The sequence below is a fragment of the Mytilus edulis genome, chromosome 1, assembly GCF_963676685.1.
Source record: "Mytilus edulis chromosome 1, xbMytEdul2.2, whole genome shotgun sequence".
NCBI lineage: Eukaryota > Metazoa > Mollusca > Bivalvia > Mytilida > Mytilidae > Mytilus > Mytilus edulis.
The window spans coordinates 120,729,101-120,752,429 of NC_092344.1; the positions used below are offsets into that span (position 1 = coordinate 120,729,101).

Here is a 23,329-nt window from a genome sequence, read left to right on the forward strand (position 1 = left end):
CTTTCTAATAACTATCACTGTCTACAGTATTTTTGAAGTCAATAGATATGTGAAAATTCACTTTATTGAAAAACATTTGACAAATGTTAGCTGTGAACTTTAAACAAGTGACTGAAATATTGAACTGTGATTAAGTTTGATTATGAACATCACCATTTGGCAGCATAACATTGCAAGGATGACAGGAAAAGAGGGAGATATGTGTTAGTAAGTCTGCATTCTATCAAAAGCTGCTATATGTTACAAAACATCTAAAATGACGCATGCTGTCAAGATAGAAATAGAGACAGAGAAAAATCGTGAAATTGCTGTACCATAAACCGGTGAGCCTCCTGCCGCAGCTGCAGCGGCACCATAGGCCGTTAGTGGAGCTGGTCCAACACCAGGGATATACGCTGACGTCACTATACTCGGGGCACCTTTAGTAATTACATATTATCATGCGATTATTAAAAACTACAAATAATTCATATTAACTAGAAAATAAACTCAAAACCAAAAAGCTAAATATAAAAGCAATGTTGTGATGTGCCTAATTAAGCAGGAAAGTGGTTGGTAAGGTTGATATATTGATTACAAAGCAGCCATCTTGAATTTTATCTGTAGTCTTCAATGTTGGCTGACATTTATCTTGTTATGTCCTGTTGTCATAAGTTACATTGTACATACATTATAGGGATTAATTGATCATAAAGGCCAACAGTTGAAGCAAAAAGCACTTGTTAAGCAAATCTCACATGAAGCACAAGTCCAACGTTAAAACAAAAACTAATTTAACTTTACTTCCAACATTACATTGTTAAGACAAAGTCTTATATTATACACAATAAAAGTAACTGAAATTATCTGGAAAATTGACCGTAAACTTTTGTTTCTAAAGGTCCTAGTTCAAAATGATAGCTAACAAAACTAAAATTTTGTAAATTAATTTTGAATTTTCCCCTTTTTTATTTCTTTTACAAATATTCAATTATCAAATATATTATCACTGAAGTGTCTTTACTATTGGTATAATAAAATATTTATAAATGTCCGATGTTAGCTACAAATAGCTCGAAACTATTTTTATCTTTCATTTAAGGTGTTCCGGCAAAACCACTTTTAGATTCCTCATACTTAATCTCTCTTACCATACCAAATATGATCATTTCAGACTCCATAAGAAATGGCAATAACTAGTTACAATTATTATGTTAAACAAGTCATTAAATTGACAGGAAAAAAGAAATATAGATAACAGATAAATTTCTTAATCCCCAATTTAGGGAGGTAACTAAAATATAAGTCTTGAGGCAGTATTATGTTTTCTCTGCTTTAGTCATGTTGCAGGGGACAAGCCTTACAAGGGGCGATAACTTTAAGCACCAGTTAGTCCATTTAGCAATCCTTACATCCTAATACCAGCGTTATTTTCATTCCTCCAAACATAAACAAGTATTCCATGTACATATACAATTGAAGCCAATATATTTGAGTGTTCGTGAATGATAGCTTGTGATTTTGACTTTTTAACATGCAACTGATAAATGTGGGACGTGCTCCAAAACTAAATAAGCTTCATGGATTCAGATGCATTTAATACATGGAATAACTAAAATCTTAACACAACAAACGATGACATACTTCTCTCTCTTGGGTAGTCTTCTATACATGGAAAGAAAGAAAATACAAAATCCAGAGTTATTCAAAACTGTATGCATCAAATAATGAGAAAGATAGAAATATTTCTAGCAAATCTAGCCCTTATCTAATAAACCCACAAAATCTGACAATTACCTCCATACATGTTTGGATCCATGCCACCACTTTCACCTGATGGAAGATTAGGATTAGTGAAATCTCGACTTTTATCATTGTTATACTTCACATTCAATGTGTTCAGTTTGGAGTAGTCTATTCTCAGCGTACAGCAGCCATTGTAGATGTTCTGATTATCCAACGACTAAAAACAAAAAATAAATATACAATAGAAAAAACAATCAGATGTTCTGATTATCCAAGGACTTTAAAAAACAGAAAATAAACATGATAGAAAAAAACAATTAGTGTATTACAAAATTTGAAAAGAAGAAAAAAGTGATTTGAGAAGAGAATTGGGAATGAGTTATCTACCTTTGTCCATTAGAGATAATTCAAATTTTCTGTTGTATTGATTACATGTTATAACTAATACTCATAACAGCACCTATTTTTACAAGTTTAACATCCTTATCCTTTTTACTGAGAAAAAAATCTTCATATTCTTATCTTTCTTATTACTTTTCCAAGCTGATGACTATTCAGTTCTTTCAATTTTGACCTTTAGTTTATAATGATAGTTAAAATACATCATTTATGTAAAAACATTAACATTTATCAACCTTATTGACTCTGACATATGTTTCTACAAATCTTCTGGTTATATAATATGTTTGTGATCAGCATCCTGATTAAGTGCAAAGTCTGTTTTTAAATGCATTGAAAGTTCTGATATATCTTGTTTTATCAACACTAACTAATTTTGATGTTTTCAAATACATTGAAAGTTCTGATATATCTGTTTTTTTATCAACACTTACTAATTTTGATGTTTTTAAATACATTGAAAGTCCTGATATATCTGAAGACATGTTTTTTATCAACACTTACTAATTTTGATGAGCTTGCAGAGATACTGTCACAATACTGTATCAATGCCTGGAATGTGTCTGAAAAATAATAATAACATAGACTTATACATTTCATTTCATCAGATTCATATGTCATCATATTTTATGCTGGTATCATGGCCAATAAGCAAAAATGTTTGGTTGTTGTCTCTTTGACACATTCTCCATTTCTATTCTCAATTTAAATTTGACCATAACTGAGGTACAACATATTTATGATTATCTAATCTAGATATGAAGACAAATAGAACTGTGAATACATTCAAAGAAAACTTAAACATTATATCAATAGTATGGTATATAATATGTATGTATTGAGTCGTTAAAATGAGACTAAACAAGAATGTGTCCCCAGTATAAGGATGCCCCACTTGCACTATCATTTTCTATGTTCCCTGGACCGTGAAATTGGGGTAAAAAGTCTAATTTGGCATTAAAATTAGAAAGATCATATCATAAGGAAGATGTGTACTAAGTTTCAAGTTGATTGGACTTCAACTTCATTAAAAACTACCTTGACCAAAAACTTTAACCTGAAGCGGGATGAATGAACGAACAAACGGACCTACAGACCAGAAAACATAATGCCCCTCTACTATTGTAGGTGGGGCATAAAAATTTAAAAAAACTTACTATTTTTGGTAAATATGATCATTTTCTGTACTTTTCCGAATTTGCAAAATATCTGTAAATAAAGAAATAACGTTGTTTAATATAAAAGCATGAAAACACAATGAAATTATGTGGATATTGGTAAATTGTATTTCTTTTACATCAAATCCAGTACTTGTCAGTCAATGTGACGAGACAAGTTTTAATAAATTCAAACATTTAAAATCATTAGAAAGTTTTTGTATCATATAGGTCACCTCAAAAAAGTGTTCCTATGGTGACCAAATAAAAATAATTTTCTGCTATTTACCCAATCAACAAGGGGATTTGATTAACCAGATTTTCTGATATTCATTCTAGGTAAAACATTATTGGAGACCAGATAAACTCAATATTCTACTATTTACTGTAGGTTAAAACATTACTCTAATAGGATGGATGCTCTGGGAAATTTTAATAACAAGTCAATAATAATTCTGATAAAAGATGGATGGCATGTATGTATTGATGGATGCTGGAAATCAGAGTGAACCTTTTAGTGGGAGTTGTTTGTTATTAAATTGATTTAAATCTTAATATTTGTACTTTTGTGCAGCTGCTGTTTTTGAAGAACTTGTTTGCTCCATCATCTCATCAAAACGTTTGCCAACAACATTATCTCTTACCGTGTGTAAAACATCAATAGTGACCGGATAAACCAGATTCTCCACTATAACCCTGAGTACTTTCTTTTCACAGTCTGTTCCACCCATTGTCACTTGCTGAGCTGCTTGGAGCGCTGCTTTTGCTGTAGCATTCTAAAAACATAAACAATTTATCAATTTAATTATATTTCAAGAACCATCGTAACATTCCAAGCATACCATTAATCAATACATTTATACAGTGCATTCAGTTCAAACTAATTTAAAGTGTAATATTTATACGTAAACTTATTGACATTCACTCAAATAAAATTAAGTAAAGGCTCCTTAAAATAACGTCTTTTATTGAAAAATTTAATTTGGAAAATTTCTTCCATATTTTGACAATTTATAAAGGTTAAAGATCTCAAAACAGAATTTGCAACAGCTGAAAATATTTGAATGAACAATGTTAATAATTGAATCCAAGTTGTTAGAGATAAACGGATGAGTTATAAGTCATTTTCTTTTGATCAATCTTTATTATTGCATTATGTCATACAGCAGAAAACCAATAACTTAACTGTTTACACAGACTTTGTAACCTCCAGACTCAGTACATATAAAATGGCTTCAGTTCCGTTATCTCACCCAATACAGCTAACTTAATTACAACAAAATACACATCCAAATGTTTACGTTTCCAACAATTACGAGATTTTACAAGGAACAATGTCATATCACAAAACTAAACACGTTAATCAATTAAAACAAAACTAATGATAATCAATACATATCATAGTTGTTCCCGACATCAAATAAACATTGCCTTTGATTTCATTGTAAACCATGTATTAAGCAGAAAATAGGCAACAGAATATGTTGCTTTCTGAAAACAATAAACTGTGTGTTGTGCTTGAATGATAACAGGCTTTATAAATCATTCAATACTAAGGAATCCAGCACAAATTAACTTCTAGTTAACATTAATTGATTTTAGAGTAAACATTTATATCAAGAGCAAGAGAACAGAGATTGGCTTAAGCTATGAGAACCACAGATAGTATACAAATTTAGGACAAAGATATATATTGAAGGCAAGACCACAGACACTATACATATTTTGGACAAAGATTTATATTTTGAGCAAGAGTAGAAATTTGCTCAAATTTAAAGACCACAGACACACTATGCAAGATCAAACAAATTTGATTTCATCCCCAGATCTTCACTGACCTTATATCACTAAAATTGGTCAATTTTCCAGTGGTCATTATGTTCAAACTGACATCATTAAAATATATTGTCAAACAGAAATAACTGGAGAAAATGTCAACTGTACTGGTCAAATTACTTCCCTATCAATGACTTTACATTTGACTAACCTGAAATGAGTGAGCTTGGTCTGTTTTTAATTCTTTATGGTTAGAGAACTGTACAAACACTGTTCGGCCCCGGATCTGAGGTGCATGTTCCTGATGTAATGTGACAAAATTGTTAGCAGCTTGTTCATCCTCAAACTCCAGAAAAGCCTGAAACAAGAGTTACATTATTAAGTAAACATTAGGTGTAAATTGTGGTCATCTTTATCTGTTAAATAAGTCTGTTTATTACTGATGGCCTGAAGTGGTTAGGTGTCTGGCAGACTTTAAATCTCCAGATTACATTATTATCAGCAAAGTTTTGGCAACAACTGACCAGTGATACAAGTCACTTGAGATATATAACTTCTAAAACCCCATGTCAGTCTTGTAAGAACAGTGATTCACTCATATGTCATTATCTTTACATTTTATATATTTTGACAAAAGCTATTTTAAGAAATTGATTTATTTTTTAATGAACATTGGCAAATATTATTTGCATATTCATGATTCATGACTTTTAGAATTAATCTTGTACTTAATTTATTTAATTTTGTATTGGTAAACCAGAAAAAATGATTACCCCATATAAAAAATTACCACTTCAGACTAATACACCCACTTCATTCTAGATACTCAACTTCAAACATTCACAATCATTTTCTTGGAGGATCTCTTGTAAAAATGTTTTTTGTGTACATTATCTAAACTTAAAATTTAATAAATCTTTGAGAAATTTACCTTTAAAATGTTTTTAATATATTTAAAAGTTTTGAGTTTGATATCAATCGACTTAATTTGTAATGTTCAATTATCAAGACTTCACTATCTATTTAAAATCTCTTCAGTTTGATGCATGCATATTTAAAATGCATAATGTGCAAATAATTGACACAAGAAAAACAAAATTTTCTATACAGTAAAATTAAACACATTAAGCTTATTCAAACTTTTTACAGATATATTCCAGTAAAAATTGAGCATTTGCAAATTAGTTTTGGCATACATATTGAAAAATTACGAAGTTTTAAATTGCTAAAACTTTAATTAAAATAACAGTTAAAGTTTTATATTATTACTGCAACAGGTGTGTTTTCAGAATTTAATTTTTAATTTAAAAAAAAACAACTTTTTAACGATATGCAGAAATGTACATATAATTCATTGCTTACACCTACATGCATTGATGACAAGAAAATCACATACATAAACAAAACAAGTTCATCAAACTTTTAATGGCATGTAGAGTAAGATTTTGGTTTGCTTGTTTGCTTTGTTTGTATATTGTACAACTGTAATTGGGATAACATTCAATCAAAATTAAAAACTATATATACAAAATTAACTTTGCCTACCTATATTGTTTGCAGTTGTCAGTCTTAATTACAAAGCTTGAGCTAACGTTTATACAAATAAAGCAAGTTCTTACTCTACAAGCATTAGGAAAATAGCTTTAACAAGCAGTGGAATATCATACCTGGCCTTTCTGCTTGAGTAACAATACATTGGTCATTCTGCCGAATGGTATTCCGAGCTGGACCACCTCAGCATCAGTGACATCTGGTGGTAGACTTCTCAGATGGACTACTCGTGATGGCCCATTCATGTTGTTGGCATCTAATTTTACCTGCAAAATATCAATAAAATTTTCATTAATCTAAAATGAAATTTGACTATTTGATTAACCAAGAAAACAAAGAGGATACTTTTTCTTAGATCAGTTAGCATCTGGTACATAGTAATATTTGTCTCATTTACGACAGACATCTCATCGGGAGAAGAAGGAAATACAAATTCTGTAATTTCAACCAATCATTGCAATAGTTTCTTTACAAAATGCAATAAAACCTTAATGTAATACACTTAAAAGCTTGATGTAATCTACCTATGACAAAAATAAAGAAAGTATGTCCTTGCCAAAGAATTGGAAGCTGTCACTGAATGTTGTATATAGTAATATAAGCATAAGATATTAGACCAATTTAGGTGAGTTATGAATAGCCACGTGTAATATTACTTCTATTAAGTAAATTATGATATACGAGTAAGAATCATTCACCTGTGTGGGATAAGGGTGGGCGATGGAGGATGACAATCTCAGGTGCTTTACGTTATCTTTATGTCAACACTTAACATTAATGGATAGAAAGTACCCCATACGTGTAGGCTGTATATACAACAGTATTGTGAAATCTACAAATTATTGAACTTTGCAATCTATTTAATTGAATACTTAAAATTTGTATGTTAAAAGCACTGGAAATGTAGTTCATGGACAAGTTACCTTATTATGAATACCAACTCAGTGTATAAAAGGGAAGCCTTACAGCTGGTGAATACATTGACAGTTGATATGGTTTTGGAAAAGCTATTTGTTTTCTGATTTGTTTTTTTGTTCGTTAGATAATCATTATGTTACCACTGCAGTTGATTGTACATAATTTTTTCATCATAAAACTGACAATACAGTTGTTTGGATAATAACCCGAGGATAAACTAGTACCCAACTGTTACATGAGGGAGACAGATTATCAATAGATACATGTAGCATCTGGTGTATTGTTCCATTTCAATCAATTGCCAACCAATTCTAAGACCATGCAGATGATACAATTCTTTTGAGGTTTCACAATTCATCCCAATACAAAACCTAGCCATTAAAAAACACCACAACATAATAAAGATGGTACATGTTGTCCATTGTCAGACACAAATGTTACATGTTATATTGTTGTTACCCTCCAAACGCATATCTCATGTCATGACTTTTTTTAATACATTGTATTTTTTATATGATATTTTATATCATTTGCCCATTGTAGCAAAACTAACATGTTGTATATTTTAAATACATGTGTATTAAGTGTGTGTATTTAAGCAGGAAGGATTACAATGAAATACTTAATTATAAGGACATAATCTTTCCATTTTAATACCAAATAACACTTATCTTATATGTAGTTTATTACTTCCACTTGTTCAATATAAAATTTAAATTGCCGGCTTCAAATCAAACTTATACAAAAAAAAGTTTAAAAAAAACCAAAGATTTGTTCTTCGAAATTTCGTAAATAAAAAGCTTGAGATAAAACAGTTTAATACATAAACAACTTGAAACAGGACAAGATTGTTTACTTCGTTCAATGATTGAAAACAAAAGTCAAAATTTGAGAAATAAAACTGATGCTTTGTCATGTTTATATTTGAACCTATCAGTGAGTATGTTTGAGAATTTATTCATGGAAGACATGTCAACTTGACCCTAGGGCAACATTAAAGAGCCACCAATGTTTTGGCTTATTTCTTACTCTTGTGCTCTGATCATTTTAGCATAATCACATTAAAACATACTTTATTGCATCTAACTATCCATAAATGTATTTCTAATATAACAACTTATTATGATTTTGTACTTGGACAATACCCTACATATATATTACAAAGCTAGTTCAATAAATCTTTTCAGAAAAACTTCCTATCTAACAATACGAGATTAATTCCACATTTGTGTAGCCTGATTATTAATACAGTAAATAAAGAATTGTTATTTCCTCCAATAGATAGATTAAGCTTCAGTTTATGTTTTTGCTAATGGATTACTAAAACAAGAACCAGGACATCTGTAGGATGTGTCAACCAAATCACTATGACAACCACAAAACAACCAATCATCTGCATGACAATGGAGACACAAAAGCTTTAGGTGCCATTAAGATTAATGACAATTTTCCTCTGGGACAAAATTTCTATCAATTATGAAGTGGGTTTCAGTAGTATCACCTTGGTAATAACAATGATAGGTAGAATAGATCAATACTATCGCAGCGTTGACAATATGTATCATATCATGATACCCTACGACTTTTAAAACAGCATATTGATTTCTAATTCCTGACATTCCAATCCATCAAACGGGTGCTTGAATAACTGTGACAAATATGTACATGTAACCGGTGCTCGAATACGTACATGTAACGGGTACAATGTTAATATACAAACATTTCCTGAAGTGGTCATGCTAGTTATTCTGTGACAACTAACCTTACTTATCCTCAATGCATTTAATGAAGACTAATCTAGGGTTAACTAGAACATCTTAGAGAATTTGTCAATCAATTCAAGGCTGCCATACAGTATACAATATCTATTTGTTACAGACAGATTGTTTAATACATGATCAATTTTGCATTTTGAAAAGTATATCATGTACACATGCACATGATTACTTATTTTACAGGATAAAGTTTGATAACACTAGTCATATATTACAGAGAGCATTGAGAACATATTTCAGAGTATGTTATTAGGATCTGATTTTATCTTTAACATGTTTTTTTTCATCTTATTTCCCTATGAAAACAAAATATTTGGTGCATTATTCTTTTCTAACAGTATATGTTTTTATTGCAGATCTGCATTAAAGATACAGAAATTGGAACATATTCTTATGTTCTCTGTCCCAGAACAGTGAGAACACATGGTACATATTCAAATGTTCTCTGTCCCAGAACACATGGTACATATTCATATGTTCCCTGTCCCAGAACACAAAGTACACATTCATATGGTCTGTCCCAGAACAGTGAGAACACATGGTACATATTCAAATGTTCTCTGTCCCAGAACACATGTTGTGATTCCAGTCATTGTTCTCATCCCTCAATACCCCCGTAATATTACTGTACTAGTTCAATATTATTGGGGGTAAACTTGTCTCAAAGTGTATAAAAGGTGTTTGTCTCTGTCAACTGTTTTGGAGAATTGTCTGGTACTTGGTTAAGGAACTTTATATATCTGTTTATGTTTTTTATACACAACAAAATCATCAGAAACCAAAGACAAGACCCCCCTTTAAAGGTTTGAAGTGCAAGCATTAATTAAACTAGTTTTTATTAATATATTAATATCTTTCCTGTACTTTATGTATGGAATGCCGTTAATTACATCGTTGACAGAAAACACATTATAACGAATGTATCATATTCTACCTTGACAGACATATTTTTTATTTTAAAATCTACAAATCTTAAAAGTTTTTAAACATCTGCCCAACATGCCATACAGCCCGTAACAGAGAAGTGATCGAATTGATGTTTCTTTACCGTCAAAATTAGCTACGTTATCGATAAACTTAATGAGGTAGTGACCAAACTATTGGTACACTAACGTTAAAAAGATTGACAATGCTGACAAACTTTCATGTGTCGATATTCATGTTTTATACCGATAATATTGAAAATAATTGTAATAATATTAAACAAAATATGTCCATGCACCATTTCGATTGGGCGAAAAGTAGTCGTTTCTTCAAAGTCAGAACAGAAAAAAAAAGATTTATAGACGGACGTCTTGATAGTATTTGTCTATATGTTACACAAAGCTGGTTCTTTAATAAACGTTTGTATCAGGGAAAACATTTTTCTTTGACTTTTAAAACATGTAAGGGAAACGGATTTCCTAACCATTCACATATAATATTCCGTATATATTTCTGATTTTTTGTTCGATAACGTAAATTATACGACTTTTTTTATGACTACGTGAACTCGTGCCATTTATTTTTGCTGGTCTTTGGGAAGACAATTTACAATTGTGCAGTGAATGGAGGCACTTATACATAAACTTATAATTCTGTCTGGAAACAAAAATAAATTCCCAGTTTCTAAATAAACATGTATGAATATACATGTATTATATGTCGTGTACATGATTGGATTTTGTAGAGATAACTACCGCACAGAGAAAGTATCATGGATTTCGAGGCTTTTATATTCAAGGTTTTGTATTCTACCCTTGTTGAAAACATGTGGAGACCTCTACAGTTCCTTAAAACATCAATTATCTTTTTGTAAATTGAGTGCCGTCCCCCTGAACTTGCTAACACTTGAGTCATATCTTTTCATTTTCATATTTTTCCCCCTGTTTGTCTCTGTTTTCTTGATTGTTGGAACAATTAGTGGTATCTAACAATATTTACGAAAACTTTCTGAGCACTATGAATATTTCTTCTCTGTCGGATATTGATCATTACCAATGATAAAATGAAATGCCGTACATCACATCTTATAGAGGTTTAAATTTCAAATATTCGTCAATTAATAACTTAAGATATAGAGCAATTTTGTCTTCAACATTTCAAATGTTAAAGGGTACATTTGTATTTTTACTTCGATTTGAAGGAAATTTATTTCAGATTTTTCTGTGACAAAGTACAAGAATGTCGGTATTGCAACAATGTATGATTGACATAATCCCGGGGACATAATAAACAGATAGGTATGAAAAAGAAAAGATATGGGGTATTATGTATCAGACGAAAGAAAAACTATAAGTGTTGAATCCAATAAATATTCACAGTGCAAGCAGTATATAATATCTACATTGAGCAAATCGATGAGGTCATGTTTATTGTAGAAACGATGGATGCGACCCCGATAAAGTCATGATCAATGTTATTCAATCAATGAGTATTTATGCTATTCAGTATTCATAATGAATTTATCTGAGTCGCAGTCATTGTTTCTGTGGTAGTAAACATAAATTCGAATCGCACTGCTAAAAACCGGTGATTTCTAAAATTAAATGAACCTGGATACAGTGATGCAAATAATTCTTTATAACAACTTTCAAAGAAACTATCTATAAACTACAGCATGTACAGTGCAATTCGTTCTTATGTTGTATGTAAACGTAAGCTATATTTGCCTTTTCATGGAAACGAAAGTATAGAGATTACAGACGATATAAAGAATATATGAACGCTTTTATTTTCTTTTTATTCACTGTGACAATAACCAATAAATCAAACATTGAACATTCCTGTCCCATTGAAGAACCCTCTCGTGTCTGATGTGGTTACTTCCCCCAAACTTAGAGAAACAGCAAATTTCAGATTTTCCTTAATGATAGTTTGAAATCGTTCTTGTTTCAAAACTGTTTTCGACTTCATGAAAACTGGCTCTGCCGCGCTGAGATCAGGCGAATAAACAGGCATAAAAATCAGTGTTACACCCATCGGCGCGAAGAAATTTGCAAGAGTTACCTCTGCCCGGTTCCTGTGTAGAGGTGAATTATCAACGATTATCGTATCCCCAGGAGAAATAACGGAGATTCCATTTTCCGTATTGGCATGCGATGCTTCTCCCATAAATTGTAAGTATGTGTTTGTATCGGATGTTCCGTCTACAAAGTTATGATACATTCTCCCATTTAGTCCGACGATCAAATTCAAGGTGACATTAGGATTCGGATGGTATCTTTCCACCTCCACACATCTTGTTCCAACTTCCGAATGGCCTCTAGTTCGATTAGCAACTGTGACCACATAACCCGATTCATCCATAAAAAGAATCTTATTTGCATCTAAAGTTTGTATATGATCAATGAAAGCTTGTGTGTAACGTAGATTTGCAGCAGTAAATCTCTCTGCCTTAGGCCGAGACACCTTTTTGAACGTCATATTCAGATCTTTTTTAATGACTCTGCAGATTGTCATTCGGGAAACATTATTATTGGGCACAACAGAGTTGTGAAGGAGTTTTTCTCTCAATTCAGACAAACTAATAGTTGGTTTTTCCATCTTCTTTGCAAGAATGTATTCTTTATCAGGATTTGATAATTTCGGTTGCAGTCCTTTGTGAGGTTTACACTTCATTTCTTTATCTATACAGAACTGTTTCCACATTTTTCTCACGAAAAAGTCAGTCACCTTTAATTCCTCCGACACTTTTGAAAATGTACCCCTTGGTATTGTTTGGTTATCCGAATTACCACCATATTCTAAACATTTGTCAATAGTCAGTGTTCGAAAGTCATCTGATAATTTGAACCCCTTTTTAAATCTCCTTCCGTATTTGTTTTGTCTCTCCATTGCAAGGCGCAAATGTCAAAAGTAAACTATCAAATAAAGAATTAATGACCAAATCAATAAGGCGCTAAAAAATCTGTGTCCAGAATGAACCATTTATTTCGTTTAGGGGAGAAAACAATACTTAAAAGAAATTAAAAGGCATAAAACGACCGGACAAAGCTTAACCAAAATATAGTAATAGCAATCGTCTAATGCATGAAAGTTGTCTTAGAGCATCAGGATTTTTTGCAAACAAAAAACTTAAAAGATTTTCATATGTAGGACCTTATCCGGCGGCATTGCTTTAAACTCAACTTTGTTTGGCGATGCACATTCTGAATCAATGTGTGTCTGCATGTTTTGTAAGCAATATTTGTAATTCTTATTTTAATTAATAATTGGATAAGATGAAATCAAATCACGTCGATCTGGACTGCAAATTTGATGATTAAAATACATGTACATTTTCCAGGAAAGGACATGATTTGAAAAGAATTGGTGTCGGCCCCAAACTTGAACTGATTAAGAGAAAACCGAAACTGTGCTGATTCAATACTCAAATGTTGCTTTAATAAAGATCAATATAAGTTTGTTGATAAAATTTGCTAAGTTCGCTAAAATGGAGCTGTCAAATTTACATATTTTCCATGAGTTTTATAAATTCGCAGAATTCAAAACACAACAAAGAAACAATGTCTTGACCAGCAAAGACTATTTTTCTGTTGAGTATTATATTTTCTTTGATTTGACTCTCGTATGGCGATTTTGAGGCACTTTGAAAATACCACAAAAATATGGGACCAAAATGTGGCCTTACCGAATCTACTCATTTGAAGATTTATTAAAGAAATCGCATCGAATAGTGTAGTTTTAATGTTTGTGATTTGCTAATTTTGTACTCGGATACATTAAATAAAAAAAAATTAACATAAGACAATAAAAAAAAATCATAAATTCCCAAATTTATTAAAGACTCTACAGTGGCCGCCTGTGCTGTTGTTGTGATTTTCTTAAAAGTCCTTCGACATCAAATTCAAATAAAAACTTTCTGCCAACCAAGATAGTCGCAACGTCCGAACTTTGTTTAACATAGGACCATGTGGGTTATTCATTATAAAAATCTGTTTATCTGGAAATTTTTAATAAATGAGAACTAATCTCATGCAGGTGTAATGATCATTTGATAGGTGCTAATAAGAATTGTATTCGACGGCCTTGCACACCCAACTGGACGGCCACTACTGTCGAATCCTAGCTTAATATACATGTAGGTACCTTTTGAAAATCCGTTAAATTTTTTTATTGTCTAGATTTATTTTCTTTATTGAAACCAAACTTTTGTGGAATGACTATAGGATGGGTAACTCTGATTTTGTATCCGGTGATCCCGCCCACCAATAAGGATGGCCGCGATGTCCGAACTGTGATTCATATATAGGACCCTATGGGAAATTACTAATAACCTTAGGGGGGGGGCTTGGTATTTTCCTAAAAAATATATGAAGCAAGATTTCCACCATGTAACCCAAAAAAACTAATGTTATATTTTGAAGAAACAAAATTATTTGCCGCGCAGTTAAAACAGTACAAAAATATTCGCGCGCTACTCTCAAAAAAATATTCTCTTTCGACAAAAAATCAAGCCCCTCCCCGCTTAACCCTTTTCAATTAAATGTTAAGAATTGAACATAACCGAAGGACGATGACAACCATTTGACTTTCTCACAAGGGCCGGGTATATTTTCTCCTATCTTGAAATGGATTAAAAAGAAATGGATGAAGTCTCAAAGTATAGTCAACAGAGGCCTACAAGAAGGACCTCCCTTTACCTTTTAAATCCCATGTTTTTTTCTTATTCTGGACACAAATTGACAAAAAAAACTTTATGTAACAGGTTTTTTTCCCTTGGAGGGGATGGGATTGGTTACCACTATTTTAATGTGACCTGTACAATACTGCTACCATAAACCTCCTGGACTTTTTTTGAACAGTTATACCCTGAGTATAAGAAAATTGATTTCAGTCCGGGGAGCGTCTGATCAAAATTCTAAACAGTCAACAGAAAATCTAATTGTATCTTTCATCGCCAAAAAGATATCCATATTTGATTTTTTTTCTCTATCAATTCAATTCATTTAAATAAACACCCCCACGTCTATATAATGGACTGTTCTACTGACTTCAAAGGGGCTAGACACCGCTAACTTAACATCTGTTCACTCAAAGTTACGACACGATGGATACCGTGAGAACGCCAAAACGCTTGTCCATTGAGGATTTTTTGTCATCCGTAAATACTGATCTCCTTCAGTATGTTCCAGATTTAAGGAGGCTTGGATTCACAACTTCATACTACATGAAGTTTTTTCAAGAAAAGGATATTAATGAATTTGCGTCAACTGTTCCCGAGGCACACAAGAGAAATCTACTAAATATGGCAGCAAAGCAGAGAACTCCAAACTCTCACCTCGGACTAGACTGTGACATTTTCAAAGACCGAGAGACAGTGAAGACAAAGAAGGCATTATTCGCGCCAGTGAATGATAACAGCCTACATGGCCTTGGTCAATATGCCATGGATACCAAATGTGAAGACGAAAACACTTTCGTTTACAAAACCCCACTTCAGGAAGAAATGGCTACTTTAGAAGACGAAACTCGTGTTAAACAAGTTGAATTAGAGAGTGCCACTGAATTTCTGGAATCACTTACTACAAAATTTAGTAACCCTCTTATTAATGGGGACAGGAGCCGACAGCAATGCGGATTGTGTCACATGCGTAGTGGACATACTAAAAGAAATTGTCCTCAGGGGCCGTGTGTATCGGCAATGCAGTGCAATGACATAGATAAGCATCCACAAGAGAAGAAACAAGTAAACGACGCTGCCGAAAGTAAAAGACAGTTAGAAAAGGATCTCAGCAAATTTCAGACCGATTTAAAAGCTAAACAGCTGCTAGAGAAGCAAGTGTCGTCATCTTTCACAAGTGTCATCACACCACATTTAGTGAATTCCAACCCTGATGATTACACTTTCAGAAGTAATAGAGAAAACGGAAGACTCTTGAAGTCTCAAAAGATAAATTGTCACAGCTACATCCTTGAGCAACATTACAAAGGGAAAATTCCGTTGGATCTGGAAAGGGAGCGAAAGAATTTCCCCCAAATCATCGAAGAATACTTTAATAAGTTCAAGAGACTAGGAAAAAAAGACGTTCGACAAAATGACCCAGTTAGGAAAAGACTTCAGGAAAATCCAACGTTTAATGTAAAGTTTCCGAAGTTTGGTGACGAATGTTACAATTCAGCTAATACACGACAGGCGCCTACATCTCACACTTTTCCCAATCCGGAAAGTTCTGATCCAAGTAATGGAAGAACACCTGAAAATTGTAACCCTCCTACTGGTTTTTATAACCCACCACATACCCCAAATGACACAAACTTTACATACATGTATGGCTACCAGTCTCAGGGTTCTCAAAATTCGACAGTGCCCAATTCAAACTTTGAAGAAAGAAGTTGTGGAAATCAGAACAATTGTTGGCCTGAAGAAAAGGTTTATTATCATCTGTGAATTACCTAACGTGCCGTGGGAAAATAATGATCGTCGAAGGAATTTTTATTTGATTTTTTGATTTTTTGATTTTTTGATTTTTTGATGTGTATTAATTCACCGGGGAGTGACCGGTGACATATTCTGCAAGAGTTTAAAGAATAATTTGAAAATTAATATGTGATTTTATTTTTTTTGAAAATTGATCACTTTTGTTTAGTAAGAATATATTGTTAAATGTCTGTTTATTTCTTCTTGAACATGAAAAAAAAAAAATATGGGGTAAATGTCAGATATAACACCTTGACCACGAGAGAAAAAAAAAACAAGTCTTAAAGTCTCCACAAGACCTTCAACAATATAAAAAAAGAAGATGAGGTATGATTGCCAATGAGACAACTATCCACAAAAGACCAAATGACACAAACATTAACAATTATAGGTCACCGTACGGTCTTCAACAATGAGCAAAGCCCATACCGCATATAGTCGGCTATAAAAGGCCCCGATAAGACAATGTAAAACAATTCAAACAAGAAAAATAACGGCCTTATTTATGTAAAAAAAATGAACGAAAAACAAATATGTAACACATAAACAAACGACAACCAATGAATTACAGGCTCCTGACTTGGGACAGGCACATACATAAATAATGTGGCTGGGTTAAACATGTTAGCGAGAAACAAGGTTGGATTTCCAATCCTTGTGAAAAGCTCTAAATCGTGTCAAATAAATAAACGTGTATGCCTAAAATTTACCTGCTCTTACCTGCTGTACATGTAACAAAACATTCAACTCAAAACAACGAAGACAAACCTATGATCACAATTCCTGACTTGGGTCAGGCACAGGAGTTAAACTAGTTCAGTGGTATGCCAACCCTCCCCAACAAGTTGTCAAAGGAAAAATCAATAAAAACAAAAGCAGTAACAGACGAATTACAAAAATCACACAGAAATTCACCCAATCTGCTTTTTGGTAAAGAAATATGGGTTAACAGATATTTGTCATTTCTAACTGAATATTCGTTTATACATGGATGGTTAGACTGCACGCAATTATATATCACAAAAGTAAATACACCAAATACACCTAAAAACATTATCCAGTAGGAAAACCTTTTCAATTATCTTGATTCGAGCGTCACTGACGAGTCTTAAATAGAAGAAACGCGAGTCTTGCATACTAAATTTAGGTCTTGCTCTTTTATGACTTATATTTAGCATTGCAAATTGACATCTGATTTTCATTGGCAAGAATAGGAACAAGAACGAAAATTGGGATTGGCTGGGGAAAGCTGTACATGTGGGGTAGACCAAAATTTACATTCGTAAAATCAAAGCTATATCGTTAGAACGAAACATTTTCATTGCTTAGAAACAGGTGTCAGGGGATCGCACTCCCATGTCTTTGATCTAGGAAGTTTTGGCTACAAACAAAACATGTATTTTATTAAACAAGTGCAGTCCTCTCAATAATAGTATACAGTTTGGTATTTTCATGCACAGACATTTTGAAGATATGAATACTTATTAAATGTTTGGAATAATTCATTGCATTGTATACCGAGTACTATTAATTCATTTTAGACGCGGTATTTCTATAGCTGACAAAGAAGTGTGAACATTTGGTAGCATTTATACTTCCACGGCCCACCATGCTTGTGTAAATGAAACAACTGATTAAATAGGAACCAAATTTTGAAAGAATCTTGATCGTTTCCAGCCAGTTCTTGAAAATGTTTGGTCGCCACGCTGAAATAAAATTGCCACTTGCCAAATCTCGACATATCTGCTGAAATTACACTTGATTAGTCTCCTTCAAACGTTGAATCCAGCGACTTCGATCCTCAACCAAGACGATTGCCATTATGCATCTTAGTTTAACATCTGACCTTCTTTTCTGGAAAAAGGCACTATTCAAGGCCAAATATGTTGTCAAAAATTCTTACTTTTGAAATCCAGAATGTACACATATAAAAAGTAAGATGTGGTATTATTGCCAATGAGACAACTATCCACAAAAGACCAAAATGACACAAACATTAACAACTACAGGTAACCGTACGGCCTTCATCAATGAGCAAAGCCCATACCGCATAGTCGGCTATAAAAGGCCCCGATAAGACATTGTAAACAATTCAAACGAGAAAGCTTACGTATGCTTTTCTTAAAACCCGAGTTAATTCTGACTTCGTATCATTATTACCAGAGACCCTTTATCAAGAAATAAAGCTGGGATTATCTTTTTGTTGGTAAAGTGGAGTTTTGATGTCCCGGATTGTCAGGTCTCGAAATTTAGGACGTGAAAAAGCCCGCCGGAACTTTGGTTTAAATCTTTCTTTTCCATGTAGAACGGTGTGAATTATTCAGCTTGAAGCAAGAAAACTCTCGATCAAACGAAGGAATCTCTGGTGTTAATTTACCAATTTTTGTCGAAATACACATACAATGTATACATTTCCTCTTGTCCGCGTTAATTGAACAACTTAGTGCTAACAAACATCTGCTAAGGCACGAAACATTTGATTTTCAGGAGAGGAAAAGGGGGATATATAGTTATATATCTCAGGATATTTTAATAACCGCTTCGCTGGTCAGATTTTCATGCCCACATCTTTCATAGGCGATGTGGCATTAAGATTTACCCTTGTCTGTACGTCTGTACGTCCGGTCTATGCACTTTTTGTCAAATATATATCGGCTTGTGTATGTCGGATTGGTTTGATATTTGGTCTGAAGCTTTATCAAGGTGAAAAGTACCGTTTCTCCCCTTTTCAGGTCTGTCATTTGTCTAATTCCTGTTTGGCGGGGGCATCTGTGTCTCATAGACACATTTTATATTAAAGTTTATACCGGAAAATTTTGTTGACAATTTTTTTTTCATATGACAAAATATTGAGGCAGCAGATTTTTTAAGTCAAAATCAGGGTCAGAATATTGTTTTCTAAAAACTACCAGGCTCGTTCCTCCATGAAAATTAAATGGTACGTGGCTAAAGTAAAAAAAATCCCACATGTTTAATTTCAAAATTTGACCAGATTCTATTCTTAACTTTCGGATAATATACTAGGATAACATAGTCCTGTATGGGACGATTCTGTACTCATTCTTCACGCGTTGTTGGGTAAAGATTTTATTGAGGTCGCACTAACTATTTCTACAGCTAAGATCAGTTACATGTAACATGATCTCGTCGATTCGCACGACGAAGCCATTGTTTATGACAGAACACACATTCTAGATTATGTATTTTTGTTTCCGTCAGTTCGAAAGTATTTGATCAAATCAACTCCTTTGTATTTCATAATATATTTCATGAAAAAAACCATATGTTCGATTGAATAATGCTTTCCTCGTAACAAATGATAGATCATGTATTTGCTCCTTTAGGCAGCAACCATTTGATTTTCTGGGGGGGGGGGCTATGGTTTTTTTTGGAAAAAAAAGTTTGTTTCCAGGTTTTGGTGAAAAATATAATTTGTTTTGGACCCTGAGAAAAAAAAATTGTTTGTTTCACCCTCAGCTCCCACTATATGTTATGCTAAAATTGAAAGAAAAAAATTGTTTTCGGTTTGTCGCTAAAAAAATAGATTGTTCTTCGCCGAAGGCGAAAAAAAAACCATAGCCCCCCCAGAAAATCAAATGGTTGCTGCCTTACCGTTAAAATGAAAATGCCAATGACAGAGGTTGATTACAAAAAATGTTACTGTGTTAAAAAAACTTCGACTTAAACAATGAAAACTTACACGTTGGACATGAAATATTTTGTCGATGAAGAAAATTGAATTATGTCACTTCTGAAATAAGTTTGTCGATAACGTAATTTATTTTGACGGTAAAGAAACGCGAATTCGATCACTTCTCTGTAGTATCGAGAAGAATATTTTTATTGATTTTTTTCATGATTTTTGTTGAGTGTGTGATAAACAGCAAAAGTAGGCGAGACACTGGGTTCCACGTAACCCTTGCAAATTTTATAATAAATACCTATTTGTACAAGAATACTTTCTTTATAGAAGTATAGATCTGCTGGTTATAGATTGTTTTTATAACTTTCATTATTGTGACGACGCGCTATGAAATTCAGATTAATTTATAAATGAAGTTGTATATACATTTTTGGTCATAAACACATATTTTTTAAACAGTTCGACGAGTGCGTCAATGTTACAGTAGTCAGTTTACTGTAAGTTACTAAGCTTGGCCCGATTAATCTGTCATTTATGGAAACTAATTCACCACTTTCTGAGACATTCATTTTTATTTCACCATCGGACATGAGGCTACATTTGTAACTAAAGGAAAACTCTAAAATTAAAGAAATTTGACATGATATACTGAAACTTTCTTATAATCAATTAAACGACTCTATTTCTTAGATATGTAATTTTTCAGGGTCAAACTTTTTCTTTGCTAACGGACATTTTGAGATTTTTTATTGTAAACAATGGTGTTTTTTTTTTTTTAAATCAACATTCAAAATTTAGATTTTCACGAACATGAACAGGAAGCTGAATTATTGCACATCTATGTACTACTTAAAATTGTACTTCGATCTGTGGCGTCCTTAAAATGTTCTGACCGTCCTAAGATTTAATGTACAGAAATCTTTCGGTAAATTGAATTCAAATCCGAATTGAACGTTTCTGACACACACAAAGAGAAACCAGAATCTCTTGATGACCAAACGTAGGTACACATTGGGGCGATTTAGAGCTTTTCAGAAGGAGTGAGATTCGATCCTTGTTTAAAGTCTTGTGGATACCTCTAGATTTTTAAATTCCCTCCGTTTTCCTCATGGATGGAGTGTGGTCTCTCTGTAAATTATCGCATATCTTTTCATTTTCTATTGACCGAATGTTCCATGTGAAAATTTCCTTTGGATCATATCTGTTTAACATGTTAAACTGAATGTACAAAACAGGCTCAAGAAAAGGCGAAATTTCTTTTTTACACCCGAACTAGAAATCCTTTTTTTCTAATAGAGCACCTTACATTATCGTCAATGAGTTCAGGCATGTGAAAAATTATATAATCATACACAAGACAGAAATCCTGAATTTGCTTCCAGTAATAATTTTTAACTATTTAATATTAAGTAAATATGAAAAAAAAATATCAACAAAATTTTCCCGTCTATTACTAGAAAAAAGTTTGACATGTGAAACGGACGAAGACATATTCTAACAGAAGTACAAATACCAGTCCTCCCTTTTGTGTATACATATGAGAAAACATTTCAAAGTTATTGATTGAATTCAAATCCATCACACATACGGTGCACATTATAGTCCGAAAAAAATAAAGGACTATATTCCTATCAAACCGTGACCTTTTTAATTGTTTATCAGTATATTTCTTATAGTTTTGGGTAAAATTGTAAAGGAAATAATACTATCAAGACGTCTTTCCATGAATCTTTTTCTTTTCTGGTCTGACTTATTTTCAATATTTTCGGTATTAAATTTGATTATCGACACATGAAAGTTTGTCAGCATTGTCAATCTCTTTAACGTTAAAGTACCAATAGTTCGGTCACTACTCAATTAAGTTTGTCGATAACGTGGCTAATTTTGACGGTAAAGAAACATCAATTCGATCACTTCTCTGTTACGGGCTGTAACTAGTAAGCAATGTATATCACCTTCAATTAAATTTAAATGCAAATTATTTTTAACAACTTGCAAACTTAAATGAGGTTTTTAGTGTCTATAGAGTAACTAAGTAAACTTCTTACTGATACCAAACTTTAAAATCCAATTAACAATTAAGCTTTAACTTTTAATACTTTTAAAGCTGATTAAAATAAGGTCTTTTGAACTTTTTAAAACGAAAATTAAGGTCTTAACAATTTATAAAGAATTTCCCAGGACCAAGATCAAAAGAGGTACACAGTCATAAACACAATATTTGTTTTGTTGATTATCAAAATTTCATACAAGTTGACCAAACATATTCTTTGTTAATTCTTTTTTTAACCTTAACCAGCAGTATTAGTTATAATACATAAACAGGCTCAGAAGAAATGTTTTAAATAAATGTCCATTGGCTTTCTCATAAAAAAGTAAAATAAAATTTGCATATTTTGATCCCAGTAAGCCAGTCTATTTACCAGCTCATTCTCATTACATAACAGTTAAATATGATTAAAAATATACTGAACAATTCTACAAAATAAACTGAGAAAAGCAATTTGCACCTTGAGTGATTACTGTAAGAACAGTTTGAATTGGCACATGTTGGATTCGTCTTCCTACCACAACATTTTTTTAAGTGCATGCTATTTAAATCAAACTTTTCTACATTGTATATGTGCTTAATCATTTAAAATTGCACATTACCTTTTTTGCCTCATTGTCGCCAGCATTACACATATGTTGGAAGTCTTCCTACCACATTTTTTTTAAGTGCATGCTGTTTAAATCAAACTTTTATACATTGTATATGTGTTATTATTTTATAAAATTGTACATTACCTTTTTTGCCTCATTATCGCCAGCATTAGACATATGTTGTGGACTAAGTCCAGTGCCGTTGGTCACTACAGGAGAATTAGACATCAGATCGTCAGAAGGTCTCTGAAAGAAGATAGAAATATTACAGTCACACTCCAATGGCTATTACAAACAGATATAATCATCAAGCATTTCAACAACTGATAAATTGAATGAT

The 23,329-nt window shown here is 32.6% G+C and overlaps 1 protein-coding gene across 48 annotated transcripts in view; it reads right to left on the reverse strand.

The window, feature by feature from the left end:
- Positions 1 to 23,329, reverse strand: part of LOC139503822 (polypyrimidine tract-binding protein 1-like) — an 88,224-nt gene that overhangs the window by 8,530 nt on the left and 56,365 nt on the right. For 14 of the 48 annotated variants that reach the window (XM_071293857.1, XM_071293850.1, XM_071293816.1 and 11 more), the window contains 8 exons: positions 23,134 to 23,235; positions 6,725 to 6,874; positions 5,269 to 5,415; positions 3,926 to 4,057; positions 3,282 to 3,333; positions 2,629 to 2,687; positions 1,777 to 1,942; positions 315 to 419 (listed from right to left, as the gene is read on the reverse strand). In XM_071293857.1, the coding sequence (XP_071149958.1) occupies positions 315 to 419; positions 1,777 to 1,942; positions 2,629 to 2,687; positions 3,282 to 3,333; positions 3,926 to 4,057; positions 5,269 to 5,415; positions 6,725 to 6,874; positions 23,134 to 23,235 (913 nt within the window). Of the gene's footprint in view, positions 1 to 314; positions 420 to 1,623; positions 1,645 to 1,776; positions 1,943 to 2,628; positions 2,688 to 3,281; positions 3,334 to 3,925; positions 4,058 to 5,268; positions 5,416 to 6,724; positions 6,877 to 22,998; positions 23,047 to 23,133; positions 23,236 to 23,329 lie in introns of those variants that run through there. The other 34 variants (XM_071293977.1, XM_071294049.1, XM_071294019.1 and 31 more) reach the window with 5 other exon arrangements.